Raw genomic sequence first — 13,985 nt, 5'->3', positions numbered from 1 at the left:
TCGGAGACAGAAACCTCAAAGGCCTCCAGGGTCCCAGCGCGCCTGGGACAGGACAGCAGATCGGACCCAGCTGGTGTGGGTGGATGAGGGCCAGCAGCCTTCAGCTAAGAGCAGGGCGGTGGGCCATAGTCGTCAGATCAGATTTCCCAAAAGAAACCAGAAATCCAGGTTTTCATGTGGAATATCCTGATTTTTAAATGTTGGCAACTAATAATTTCTAAATTTGGGGGGTAGGGGAGACTAAGCAAAAGAAAAATGAGAGCAGGATTCAACCAGTTACAACCTCTGACGCCGGTGTCCTCCAGAAGGGTGAAGTCAGTTCTTTGAATCCTAATGGATTTATACATTTTTCTTACCTGAACCAAGAGCAGAAGTTCCACAAAAAGACAAAAAGGTAAGGGTCCAGGCAACCCCTCCAGCCCCTCCTCCCAATTCCCACCGCCTTCACCCCAAACTGCTCCGTTTTACCTGTTTTCTATACTGTGTTTCCTCACAACCTGCGTTTAAATGAAAATGTTCTGTAGTTTTTTTGTTTTGTTTGGTTTGGTTTTACAAGAGTTTGGAAAGTACTGCTCTCATCCTACTATGTCATTCTACAGATGTGGAGAGTGAGGCCCAGACAGGAGTGGCCATCTGTCATCAGATACACCTTCCTGACAGAGACAGTCTGCATGGTCAAAGGACAAAAGGACACAATCCTCATGGTCAATGGCAAGATCAAGGTCAGTTATGGTTTCAGAGCCATTTCCTGGTGCCTCCTATTGTGTGCGGGCCAGCCTGGGCACTGGGAAAGCAGAGGGAATACACTCTTGTGCCAGTCCCCTGGAAAAATCACTTTCCAGAAGGGAGACAGAGGGCTGTTCAAGTTCATCCCTCCCACCTTACCCCCACGACACACTGAGCTGGATATTCTCCATTTTCCCCACAAATCTACTTGCCCCACTTCCACACCCTCTGCCTCAAACCCCAGGGGCTAGGGCTCTGGGCTCCCTTGTCTCCTGGCTTGGGTTGTTCCCTGACAATGGGATGCACCAGCTGGAGATTAGTGGTTGGAAAGAGGTTGGGGGTACTTTCCCACCAGCCCCTCACCACCTGGGAAGGTCACTAGCTTGGCCACAATCCCTTCAGGAGAGACACAGACATATCTTCCTCCACACCCCTCATCCTGATTCCAGAAACAGCTCCCTCAGTTTGCTCTGGAGTCCTCCCATGCTGCTCCTGCACTCTCTCCTTATAATTTCCTTAAACCTTTGTAAATAATCCCTTTAAAAAAAACTCACCTTGATTCACCCTCTTGGGGCATGCCATCTGTTTCCTCTGACCACTGATACCACCACCTTCATTCCCATCATGTTCATATACCGCCTGTATTATCTATCACTACGTATGAATGTCTATTAATAGTTTTCTTGAAATCAGCCAAATAGTGTTCATTTTATTATGTGTATCATTATTTGTTTGCCGTTACTATGATTTATCACCCTAAGTAATAATATCCATTAAATCACAAGTTTGCTAGCTATATTTGTCCGAATCCTCATAAAAATGAACTCATCACTGGTAAGCTACAATGTTTTTATCTATATTCCAGCTACTAGTCACTTGCTCATGGCCAGCGCACCTGCTCCATATTCAGGAAGCAGTGACATTGCAAAATTAAGTGGCTCCCTTCAACATACAAACAGCACAAAGACCTCAGAGGGAGGAATGACGAATTCCCAGTGGTGGCGACCTCTGTTCAGGGTCAGGACCAATGAGCAGTATTTCATCAGAAGCAAAGCAGAAGGTGGGAGAGAAAATGGCACAAGGGAAGACTCAGCAGAGGGAAATGCACAGGGTAGCTGAGGAGGGCACCTTCGGGGTCATGAGGGGAACTGAACTTTGTCAAGGCAGGTTAAAGCCAAATTTTCAAAGAGGCGGAGTGTCACACTAAGGAATTTAGATTCTATGCTATGCAGACAATTCCAAAGGCTGTTTATGTGTGTTTGGGAAGTAAGTAGCCCAAGGAGCCAATTAAGTTTGGGAACTTACAGGCTTAACAAAAAAGTAAATAGATTTCTTTACTGCAGGACTTGTCAGAGCCTTTACTATGCTAAGCACATCAATTCTCTTCAAGATGGATTGACAATCTCTCCTCAATTCTGTGAAGCTGTTGATTAATAGGGGTCAGCAGGCTCTTAAGGCAAAGGGCCAGATAGTAGATATTTTAGGCATTGCAGGCCACATATGATCTATCCTTTTTTTTTTTCCTTATAGCCCTTTAAAAATGTAAAAACCATTCTTAGCTCATGGCCTGTACAAAAACGGACCACAGGCTGTATCTGGCCATGGGTATAGTTTACTGAACCCTTGATTATAGAACATGCCATGGATTATAAATGTCACCATGGGGGGTGGGGTGGGAACGACCACATTATGTGTCTGCATCAACTGGAAAACAGTTATCAATTTCAGAAAGGTTAAAATGTAGGTGGGGGGAGCCCTGGAGGAAAATAGTGTTTCCCAAACCAATGAGACCTTGAGGCTCACTCTATAGAGCATCTCAAGGAGTGTTTTGGGGGACCCACTTTGAGAAAGGCTGCTGTGAGAGTGTGCCGGTCCCAGGCCTAGGAAAGGAGAGCTGCCCTGACCTGGATTCTCTGGGTCTTCTTGTGCATGGTCTCCATGTCATTGTTGAGCTCCGTGACATACGTGAACCGAGCAAAGTTCTTCTCCTCTTTGGCCAAAAAGTCATCAATGAGCTGATTCAGGTTCCCATCTTTGGTCAACTTCAGCAGCCGGAGGTGGGCCACCTCGTAGCTCTCGAAACTCTCACCCTTGCCCGTCTTCCTGTGCTTCTTTGCCTTGAGAGCTAGAAAGGAGAAGCCGGCAACCGTGAGTCTGAAAGGAAGCCAGTCAGAGCAGTGCCAGGTAGGGAGAGTGCTGGGCAGTGATGTTATCACACCCTAGGGAGGAGGCTAGATTCTTCCAGGAGAGGGCGCAAGAGCTTTACTCCTGAGTCCCTTCACAGCTACCTAACTGAGCATCTACTATGTGCCAGACACTGGGCTGGGCTCTGCAGACACAAAATCCCGGCCCCGACGGAGGAATCAGACAGAAGGAGAGAAGGAAACAGAAGAAGAAATACATGATCACCGTGGCTCAGTGATGGAGGAGCATCAGGTGGTGGCCAGGGAGCTGGGTGGCCAAGGAAGGCCTCTCAAAGGAGGTGGCATTTGAGCAGGGTGAAGGTCAAGGGAATCCTGTTGGTAGGCTCAGACCTTGGCAAATTCAAGGAACTAGAACCAAGAAAATTCTCCAAGTTTTCTTCTCTCCAGCCTGATGCCTGCAACAGCCCCGCCTTTCCTGAACTCAGTCTCATCTCTGATTTAGCCTCCAAATGGCCACCACAAAGATCTTCCTAGATTTTCCTATGCACATTCTGGCCGTGTGACTCCTTTACGTGTTATTTTAGAGAGTGAGACGTGGAGTTTCTCCCAAACACACACTTTTTTGCAACACAGTCCCAAATGAAAAAGGCAGGAAGAGACAGGAGATGCCAAAAGAACAAAGAACAAATGCAGCTGCCCCGGGGCTCTTTGAAGAGCTCAGATTTTTCAATCTGTTTGCGAGAGAGTAAAAATAACAGCACTGACACTGTTCTCCTCAGAAAGGGCTCTTCTTGCAAGGTTGGCCAGTGGCTGCACCTGGGCACTTTTTTTTTTTTTAATTTAAATTCAATTTGCCAACATATAGTATAATAACACCCAGTGCTCATCCCATCAAGTGTGCACCTGGGCACTTAAATGGTAAACAGTTCTCTACACAAATATCAAATTTTCCTTAAATACTGGGAGTGGCTCATTGCACCTAGGCTGTGCAGATGGTGTGTGTTTGTGTGTGAGTGTGTAGTTTATGCTGGACACCCGCTGTTCTTCCGGGAGGCTAGAATTGTGGTACGCACGAGGGAGAGGACACCTATGTGACCAGCCCCCAGTAAGATCTTGGAGCACGGAGGCTGTGATGAGATCCCCTAGGAAATAACCCTTCATAGGTGTCACAGTGAGATGCTGGGGGAATTAGCATGTTCTGTGTGACTGCCCTGGGAGAAGACTCTGGAAGCTTGTGCCTGGTTTCCTCTATGCTTGAGTGTGCTTTGTGTCCTGACTTAGGCCTGGCCACAGAGGTAACTATCCGCTGTATCTGTGACTCCTTCTAGCAAATCACCTAACTCGTGGGTGGACACCCAAGTTTCCTCCCCCTAAAATAACGGAAGGAAAACCTCAGAGTAAGAAGTTGGGGGTTGGCAGATAAAATACAGGACGCTCGGTTAAATTTGAATTTCAGACAAACAATATATTTTTTCAAGTATAATTATGTCCTAATTGTAGATAGCCAACAAGTAACTTTTTATTTCATTTAAAAATTTCTTCACCGTTTTTCTAAGATTTGAATTTAATGAGACATCTTGCAATGTTATTTGCTAAATTTGACAACCCTACTCCAGAAGGACTGGGACCCCTTAGTTGAGAGGGAGAGGGAAAGTGCCTGGAGAGCGTACCTTCCTCCTTTTTGGCCTGCTCCTCGAACTCCAGACGATCATTCAGCTTGATCAGCAAGAAGGATTTGAGCTTGGTCTCGTGGGCATAGACACGCTCCAGGTCTCGGATCTCCAGGTTGTACTGAGCAATGTCCTTCTGCTGGCGGTCCTTCAAGCGAGCCATGGCCTCCAGCCTGAGCGAGGCGGGGGCGGGGTCTGAGTGTCCCGAGGCTCCCCCCCTCCCCCTACCAGGCCAGAGGGACCTGCTGCCAGTGACCATCACTTCTTTATATCAGGGAGGCTTCTGGGAGTGGAGGGACAGCCCTTCTTACCTAAATGATGGGAACTGCCAGCTCTAGGACTACCCCAGGAAATGATTTTTCTGTTATGGTCATCACCCCCAACTTCACCACCATCACCATCATCATCACCACCACTAGTCGGTTACTGTTGCGTGGCCGGTCCTTATATACATATACTATTTAATCCTCACTACCCCCAACCCCTGAAGCGGACCTACAGTAATATAATAGCAATGGAACCAGGATTCAAACTCCGATCTCTCTGAATCCCAAACCTATGCTCTTCGCAGCCCAACTATATGTCTCTTGCCCCTGTGAGTGTGAGGCCAGGAGATGACCCAGACTGAGACCCCCCAGGACTAAAGGCAGAGGCACCCGGAGGAGATGGCACAGCAGAGAGGTTTGAATCTCAGCCCTACAACATCCACCATTTATCTCGGTGTCAGCTTAAGTATTTCAGCATCTCTAAGCCTTCGGATCCTGGTCTGTAGTGTGATAGGGATAACGACCCCAGGGGCAGTTGTGAGGGTTGAAATAATACTCAGGGCCTCTAGCATCATGTTTGGCAAGCAGTCAGTGCTCAGAGTTATGATGATGATTTAAGATCCCTCAATACCTAAGCCCGGGGACAGAGGTGCTCAGCAGGAAGCAAAGAGACGTCCCTGCCCCTAGGGTCTCCCCCCAGCCCACCTCTGCTCATTGGCCTGGGCAGACTGCTCGATGGCCACATTCGTGGTTTTCTTTTGCATCAGCAAGCAGAGCTTCTGTCGCTCCAGCAGTCGCTGGAGCTTCTGATAAGCATTGTCATAAGCAGCCTTCTCATAACGCAGGTCCTCAATCTCCTTCCGGAGCTTGGCATTGGTGGTCAGCTTCTTATCAAAGTGCATGGTGACCTGTGGGCGGGGCTGTGCTTCAAAACCGAGCTCCCTCCAGTCTCTGGAGACAGACTTCCAGAAGGCAGCCGGAGGGTGGGAAGATCTTTCCCCACCTCCAGCCACAGGTCTACAACACAGTGGTTGAAGCACTGGGTGAAGGGCTTGAGTTGGCCACTAAATGGCTAAATGGTCTTAGGCAAGTTTCTGTCCCACTCCTGATTTTAAATTTCTCAGCTGCTTTTTATATCTAACTTCCAGTTTTTAGCAATGACAGGGGAGAGGGGGAGAAGGTAAATGACACCATGAAGAAACAATCAACAGAATCCAGAAGGTAGAACTTTCTATGGGACAGCTGAGCCAGATTCCTCAGTAAGTGGGTATCTGGGAAAAGTTGGGATGGGGATGTTGTAGAGCAGGGCTTCTCCACACTGTTTTGGGCTAGATGATTCTTTGAGGTGGGGAGTTATCCTGTGCTTTGTGGTATTAAAGAAGCATCTGGGACGCCTCAGTGGCTCAGTGGTTGAACATCTGCCTTCGGCTAGGGGAGTGATCCTGGAGTCCCAGGATTGAGTCCCATATTGGAGCCTGCTTCTCCCTCTGCCTGTGTCTCTGCCTTTCTCTCTCTCTCTCATGAATAAATAAATAAAATCTTTTTTTTTTTTTTAAAAGAAGCATCTCTACTCTTACCCACTGAATGCCAGTAGCACAGCCCCTAACCCAGCTGTGACAAGCAAAAATGTCTCTTTTTGGAAACAATGTCCCTTTGGGGTCAAAATCATCTCTGCTTGAGAACCACTGCTGTCGACTAAAGAAATTTAAGTGACCTAACGATCAGGTGAATCTTGATTGGCCCCAACTTCGAAAGATATTTTGGAGCCAGCCAGAGAAATTTTAACGTGGGCAATGTTAAGGAAATAGTATTAATTTTGTAAGGTGTGAAGTAGTTTCGTGGCTATGAAACAAAACATTTGATCTTTAGAGATGCAAATAGAAGTATTTAGGGGTGAAATATTGTGATGTCTGTAATTTACCTTAAAATACATCAGGGGAAAGAAGGGTAAAACAAATATAGTAAAACGTTAACAATTATTAAATCTAAATGATAGGTATGTGGGTGATCATTATTTATTCCCTCCATTTTTCTGCAAGTCTTAATAAATTTATCTTAATAAAGAAGTTTTTTATACAAAGTGCTCCCATAAACACTGAAAAGAAACAATTATAGAAAATATTCCTAATAAATATAAAGTAGATTTGATCAGAGGTTTTCAAAGCAGGTTCTAAGAAATTTTAGGTTTCTGCAAGGCTAAGAAGGAGGAAGGCAAGGGAGACCACCAGGATGCAAAATTTAAGAAGGTATTCACTCTCCCAGGGTCAACCCTGCATTTCCATGAGCTTGATGGTGAGTGCTCCCTAAATTTTGCATACTGGGTTCTTCACTTGCCTCAGGCTAGTCCTGGCCCTCCCTAGGTTCCTCTGTAGGATATGTCAGTAGCCACCATATAAGGGAAGGAAATCCAGGAACAGAATCATTCTCATTCACATTCTTTCTGTGTCTTCTACTTACCCTTAAGAAGATACTGGTTATCAGTCATTTGCACTTTAGTATGAATTTTACTCCAGGATGGTTGACATGCTACCCATCTTCTCATTGTGGGGTAAAAATGGGAGGACTCTCAGGCTCCACTGAGTAAGTGAAGGTGGCTTTAGGGTTATGGGGTATCCTGGGACCCTGAAATAACCTTTAGAGATAGCTATCAAATCTACTAAAAGGCATAGGCAGACTTGGTCAGGGGAGTAAGGGAAAAGGGGACAGGTTTGAAAAGCAAAGGAGCAGAGCTCTCAGAAATGAGAGAGGGAACTTTACTATAGACCTTACATAAATAAAAATAATGATAAGGCAAGGTACTAAGAACAACTGCATACCAACAAATTAAGATAACTTAGATGAAATGGACAAATTCCTAGAAAGGAATAAACTACTGAATTGACTCAGGAAGAAATAGAAACTCTGAATAGACCTATTACAAAAAAAGCAGACCTCTATAGACAAATCATCATTAAATCATGCGTGTGTTCAATCAATCAATCAGTCAACAGATGTTTGCTAAGTACCTACTCCTAGCCTCACACTATGCTGAGCAGTAATGATTTTTAACCAAGGGGACCTTCAGTTTCACTGGGATAATAGTGCAAATGCCTGGGTCTAAGCTTTATGGGTTATGATTCAAAACCAGTGAATCTGGAGAATTACAGGTCTTGATTCAAAAGCAGGAATCTGCATTTTAACACACATCCTAAGCCTTCTGAGGCATGGGTACAAATCACTGTGCATGGATATTAAGAAGGCATTGCCCTGCCTTCAGTCCACTTCCAGGTTACTGGGAGACAGAGATCAGATCCAATTAAATTCAACCATGCCTGATTAAAGCCTCATGGTCAGATTTTGGGGGAAGCTAAGAGCATTGAATAGTGAGGCACTGACAGGGTTCCCTTCAAATCAATTTAATTCACTTTCCCCTCTCTTGGCTTATGTTGTGAGGACTGTAAATTCACAAATCAGACTGGAATGTGTTTGCATGTGCTCAGCATTCCTTCTTCCTTTCTTTTTGCTTTTCCAGGAGAACCATTTCTCAGCTCTTGATCCATATTGTTGGATAGGGCTGTCCTCTCTTGACTTGGGGGTGGGGGGAATGATCCAAAGGCAGTCATGTGGCTCAAGTCCATCTATTCCATTCATCTGCCCACAGTGATTGGGTTAGGGATGGGCACTTGACCCAAGATGGCCCAATGGGAACCCTCCCTAGGACTTACAGTTGAACTCTTAGGAAAGAGATAGTCCTTTTCTGCTGGTATTTGTTCATACTGGGGGCTGTCCAAGAATGAAGTAATTTCCATACAAAGGAGAGATGGGCAGAGAAAGTATCCTAAAGACACGTTTGGAGCACCTGGATCCAGCTATGCCTGAAGGCCCCACCTTTGCCCCTAGAATTTTCAATTCTGTGGCCAATCCATTCTCTTTTTTTGCTTAACCCAGTTTGCAATTTAGAGAATCCTGCTTAGTGCAAAAGTCACTATAAATTGAAAGTGATCAGGAAACATCACTTTTCTCTTTATCAAGTTATGTGTGTCTGTGGCGAATATTTCCTAGAGACATTATCAACAACAACCAAAAAGCACTAGGTCTGATAGAGGCATGAGCAGATTGAAATGGAGAAAGAAGGTCTAACTAATTCTGCTTGCTGAAGGGCACTATTTGAACTGTATCTTAAAAATGAGCAAGAGTTTTTAAGTTAAGACACTAAAAATAGGCATCCCAGGGGGTGTGGGGGATTGGGATGGGGTAGGGACAAAAGCATGGTGCATAAAGTGCATAGAGCAAGGAGAAAGGCACCTTGGGTAACAATGAACCAAGTAGATGGAACAGAGTAGGTGGAACAGAGTGGGTGGAACAGAGTGGGCAGTAAGTCCAAAAGGCTGCCTGGCTTGTGTGAACAGCATTAGTTCACCTTGTCCTGAGTCAAGCAACAAGATTGTTATGTTCTGTTAATGGCTCCACAGACATCATTCTATACTCTGAGCAAGGGAAGGCAGAGCTGTTTGCAAAGCTGCACAGAACACCTTACGTACGAGATTCAAATGGGTTTCCAAAACATGGATCTGTTTTTGCAGTTTCCGGGGATTATTGGCTTCCTGTATCTTTGCGAAGATCTGTTTTTGGTTTATAATTTTCTTTTCCATCTGAACAATCTGGGAAAAGAAAAGGAGAGAGAGAGAGAGAGAGAGAGGAAGAAAGAAACCCCCAGCTGTGTTAAATGAACATGGGTAAAAATTCTACAGTTCACTAACTTAAGTGTGCTAAAATAAAAACTGCAACGTTCTTTCTTTTCCTATAAATAGAATTCTAATTTCTCTCTTGAATACATGCTCAACTCAACTTAATCTTAGCCAGTTTGAGGTAAAATGAGGCAATTTAGAGTTTTTGCAGGTGAATTTCACTCGCCTTTTTGGCCCAAGTTTCTTTTGGTTGGGTATCACATCACCTGTGGCCAAAAGCATTCCTAACACATCATGCAATTTATGCACCAGGTAATTGATTCTGACTTCCAATAAGTTAAATACGCCCTTGCCATGGTTGGTAGGAAAGAATTTTGGTGTTTCTCTCTATGCTGGTAGCTCCAGCCAAGTTCTCCAAACCCAAATATACCTGCCACCCCTGCCATCACCTTCCCACAGAGCTCACTCTATAGTTTTCATACAAGTACTAGCAGATCATGCCATTTCTTCACACCGCCAACAGTGCGCATAACCAACCTGCTGTATGAATGAAGTCATTCATTCCAGGCAGATATCCATCCATATTACCTGTCCAATAGTTGGACCCATCTAGAAGCAGCTGGCTAGTGCTAAATCCTAGCAGGTTCTAGAGAAGTTTATAGAACTATTACCTGAAGACAAGTACCCATAAAGCTTGGTGAGTGCCAGGTCCTAATGTGTCAGAGATACTTTATTTTCTTAGGATTTGGGCTAAGACTAATCTCTAAGACTATTTTTGGAACCCTGGTGCATAAGAGTGGGTACACTGTCATTTTAAGTAATTTGATATGTCCCTGTTTGCCTGGAAGTGGTAGCTTGAATTCACAATCTAAAGCCCAGCTCCTGTTATGAGAGTGAGAAGTTCTACATGAGGCAGGTTAAATGCTTGGTTTAATGAAATATACAGTTTGTCAGCTACATGGAAGCTGGCTTCTAGATGAGGGGAAAGTATCCGTATGCTGAGCTTGAGCTGATGAATTCTGGGAGCAATCTCATCTGGGGTCCTGTGTTAGCATCCCTAAGATTTAGTTTCTTTGGTTATCTCCAAACCTTCAGGAAGTCTATATAGCACAGTCTCAGCTATGACCATGGGACATTGAGAGAAAAATCTATACTAGAGGTTACCAGCTATGGCCAAGCAGGTGGCATAAAAGAGTAATGTGGGCCTATTATAAGATAATACAGGATGGTGGAGTATATAGATATCATGCAACTACAAATTATAGAAAGTGCAACTAAACTGTAGATTTTTAAAGATTTATTTTAGAGAGAGGACAAGCAAGGAGAGGGGAAGAAGGAAAGAGAGAATCCTCAAGCATATTCCCAGAAGAGCAGAGAGCCCCCACTGAGATCATGACCTGGGCTGAAATCAAGAGTTGGATGCTGGGGATCCCTGGAGTCCTGGGATCGAGTCCCGTGTCAGGCTCCCAGCGTGGAGCCTACTTATTCCTCTGCCTGTGTCTCTGCCTCTCTCTCTCTCTCTCTCTCTCTCTCTCTATGTCTATCATGAATAAATAAATAAATCTTTAAAAAAATGTTTTTTTAAAAAAAGAGTTGGATGCTTAACTGACTGACCTGCCCAGATGCCTCATGGCTTAAAAAAATTATGGTTTATCTTTCTCTCATAAACATTGCTGGCTTAAAGTCTAGTAGCCCAAGGAAATAAACACAAGATCTCTGTAATTCACCTGGCCTTTCCCTGATAGTCAAAAAATGGCTGCCATAGTGCCAGCTTTCACAGTCATATTCCAGAGAGGAAGATAGAAAAAGCAATATGGATAAAGGGGTAGAATCTAATCTAGAAAGCAAAACTTTCTCGGACACCCTCAACAGACTCCCCCTTAAATTTTATTGTCCCCCTCTAGCTGCAAGGGAGGATGGGAAACATAGCTCTTTAGGAGTCTCTGTTAGAGAGGAAGGAGTAGAGTGGATAAATAGCTGTAGTGTCACCACAACACTATTTAGATACAGTTGCGCTGTGGAAATTCAGGCCCCATGTTGCCAGATCTTTCAGTCCTTTTTTTTGTTTGTTTTTAAGATTTTATTTATTTATTCATGAGAGACACACAGAGAGAGGCAGAGACACAGGCAGAGGGAGAAGCAGGCTCCCTGCTGGGAGCCCAATGCAGGAACTCGATCCCGGAACCCCGGGATCATATCCTGAGCCAAAGGCAGATGCTCAACTGCTGAGCCATCCAGGCATCCCTCAGTCTTTTTTTTAAGAGAAGCCAGATATCTACATTATTACATGAAATCTCTCAATTGTGAGCATGTTAACTAATTAAAATAAATGTAATCACTCAATGGGCCAAGCCTTCATGTTGTCAGGTTTCATCTGTCCTAAAGACCACCAATTTGGTCTACATCCACATTTTAAGGCCTTGAAGGGACCACAGTAGACTGATGAAAGATGGTTTTAGGCAGCAAGAGATGCCAAGCAGAAGACAGAAGAGTGATCCAGAGCCAGGTGCTGGAAGAGGTAACAACAACCAAAACTGTGGTAGACATGGTGGGTGCTTGAACCCCAACACCCATTTCACCCAAGAAGACTAATCCAAGCCAACCATGGTAACTCTAGCCCCTCTGCCTATGATTTATTCATTCAGGGATGGGCTGGACTAAACCAGTTGGGGCCTCTGAATTGAGAAGGTGTGATTGCTAGAGAAGCTTCTGGAAAAAGTTTCCTCATATCCTAAAAAAAGGTGTCCTAGGAGGAGATAGTCTGTTTTCTCTGTAAGAATCATTCTTTGTTGAAGGGGCCATAAACAGACCAGATTTGACCTTTACACTACAGTTTGCTGCCCCTGGTCTATCCCAAACCAATGATAAGAATTTCATTTCCCTTTGCCAGTGACTGGCCTAGAAGTAGGTATATGCCTTAGCCCTGGCCAATGAGGGTAAATCAGCTAGAGACATTTTGTGAAATATTCTCCCCTTCACAGGAGAGGAGATCATGTAAGAATAAGCCCCTCATCCCTTCTTCATATCTCTGAATGTGATGATGTGAGAAGCTACACCAGCTAAGCTTTGGCAGCCATCTTGGGACCATGAGAGGAGGGCCAACCAAGAGGATCAGAGAGAAAAAGGCCAACTCAACCTTGCAGAGCTACTAAACCATCCCTAGGATGACCTTTTTCCAGATAGACATCTTATTATGTGAGAAAAACAAAATTCTATTCCCCTAGCCACTTCTAGTCAAGAATTGCATTACTTGCAGCCCAACATATTCTCACTGGTACATCAAGAAAGAGGACAGCTCAGACCATCAGGCATCAAGGGAGCCGCCGGGTCTCACACAAACTTGTAAGGCACGTGAATGCTGTTTATGAGTGATACTAGCAGCTCGGCTTTGGTTCAGGTCAAGTCAGACCCCTGTTCTACTTGGTTTTCCGCTCTTGTGCTGTGCATAGTCAGCACCCTTAACACAAACCTGTTGCGATATCCAGGAGGGCAGCCTCTCCAGACGGCAGTACTGCCTGTACTGCAGGAGGCCCGCCCCTGCCTGAGTTGACCGAGAGAGACATCAGGCTCCAGCTCCTAGTCAAAGGCAGGTATGTGTCAGCACTTCCCCATGGCTCTTGTGATTAAATTCAGCCTCCTTTTCCCTTTGGCGCCTTCATGTCAGACATTGCTTTTGTGACACTGAGAGTAATTAAGCCTCAGCCCGATGGGAGACACAGCCATGGCTGTGCCAACAGAGGAATGGATTGCTTACTTGAGGTGCTCTCTTCAGCATGAAGGCACAGGCTTGTTGGCTTTTTGAGGCCAAGCAGGGCTAGTGTGAGGTCCCTGCCTCCAGTGACCTCTTGCAAGGAAGGAGCTCTGGACGTTGTATGGTGGGCACAGCAGCAGGGGATTCTGGGACCTACCTGCCCTGGGGTGGAATTGAGGAAAGAAGGTTTTTGTACAGGGCAGTCAGTGCCATATTCTTTTGAGGATTCCCAAGTAACCTGCCTTTTCCTGTTGTTTCTGAGGACCCACATCCCCATCTTTTCTCCAATTCTCCTCTTTCTTCACTGTTATTGCCTTCCTCATGCATTTGTATATTCATTCGTTTGTTCATCAATGATTATTAAACACCTGCTCTGTTCCAGACAACAAGGGCATGATGGTAATCAAGACAGTATGATGGTCCCTGCCCTCAACACCAATTTATAATCTGGAACTAGAAACAAGCTACGAAACACAGTCCTGGGAAAAGATACATGATTTTTTGGACACGTACAGTAGGGGCATCTGGAGAGGAAATGTAGGGATAACCATCTGGCAGAAATAGCATTTGGGCTGAGACCTGAAGGATAAATAGGAGCTCCTCAAGCAGAGAAGATGGGGAATCCAGGCGGAGGGAACAGCAGGTGCAAAGGCCTGCAAGCAAGAGAGCACTGTGGGCTCATGAAGGTGGCCAGTGTGGATGGAACACCAGAGGAGGAAGGAGCAGGAGAGAAGGTGGGAGGGACTGGAGGCACATAGTGC

General features: G+C 45.1%; 1 protein-coding gene across 12 annotated transcripts in view; it reads right to left on the bottom strand.

The window, feature by feature from the left end:
- CCDC63 (coiled-coil domain containing 63) overlaps nucleotides 1-13,985 on the bottom strand; it is a 36,273-nt gene that overhangs the window by 12,485 nt on the left and 9,803 nt on the right. For 11 of the 12 annotated variants that reach the window (XM_072801896.1, XM_072801887.1, XM_072801891.1 and 8 more), the window contains 4 exons: nucleotides 9,327-9,446; nucleotides 5,512-5,714; nucleotides 4,541-4,713; nucleotides 2,631-2,851 (listed from right to left, as the gene is read on the bottom strand). In XM_072801896.1, coding sequence (XP_072657997.1) covers nucleotides 2,631-2,851; nucleotides 4,541-4,713; nucleotides 5,512-5,714; nucleotides 9,327-9,446 — 717 coding nt within the window. The remainder of the gene's footprint in view (nucleotides 1-2,630; nucleotides 2,852-4,540; nucleotides 4,714-5,511; nucleotides 5,715-9,326; nucleotides 9,447-13,985) is intronic. The other variant, XM_072801894.1, reaches the window with a different exon arrangement.

This window comes from Canis lupus, chromosome 27 (genome assembly GCF_048164855.1).
Source record: "Canis lupus baileyi chromosome 27, mCanLup2.hap1, whole genome shotgun sequence".
NCBI lineage: Eukaryota > Metazoa > Chordata > Mammalia > Carnivora > Canidae > Canis > Canis lupus.
Note: the sequence above shows the minus strand (reverse complement) of the source record. Positions and strands in the feature narration are given on the sequence as shown.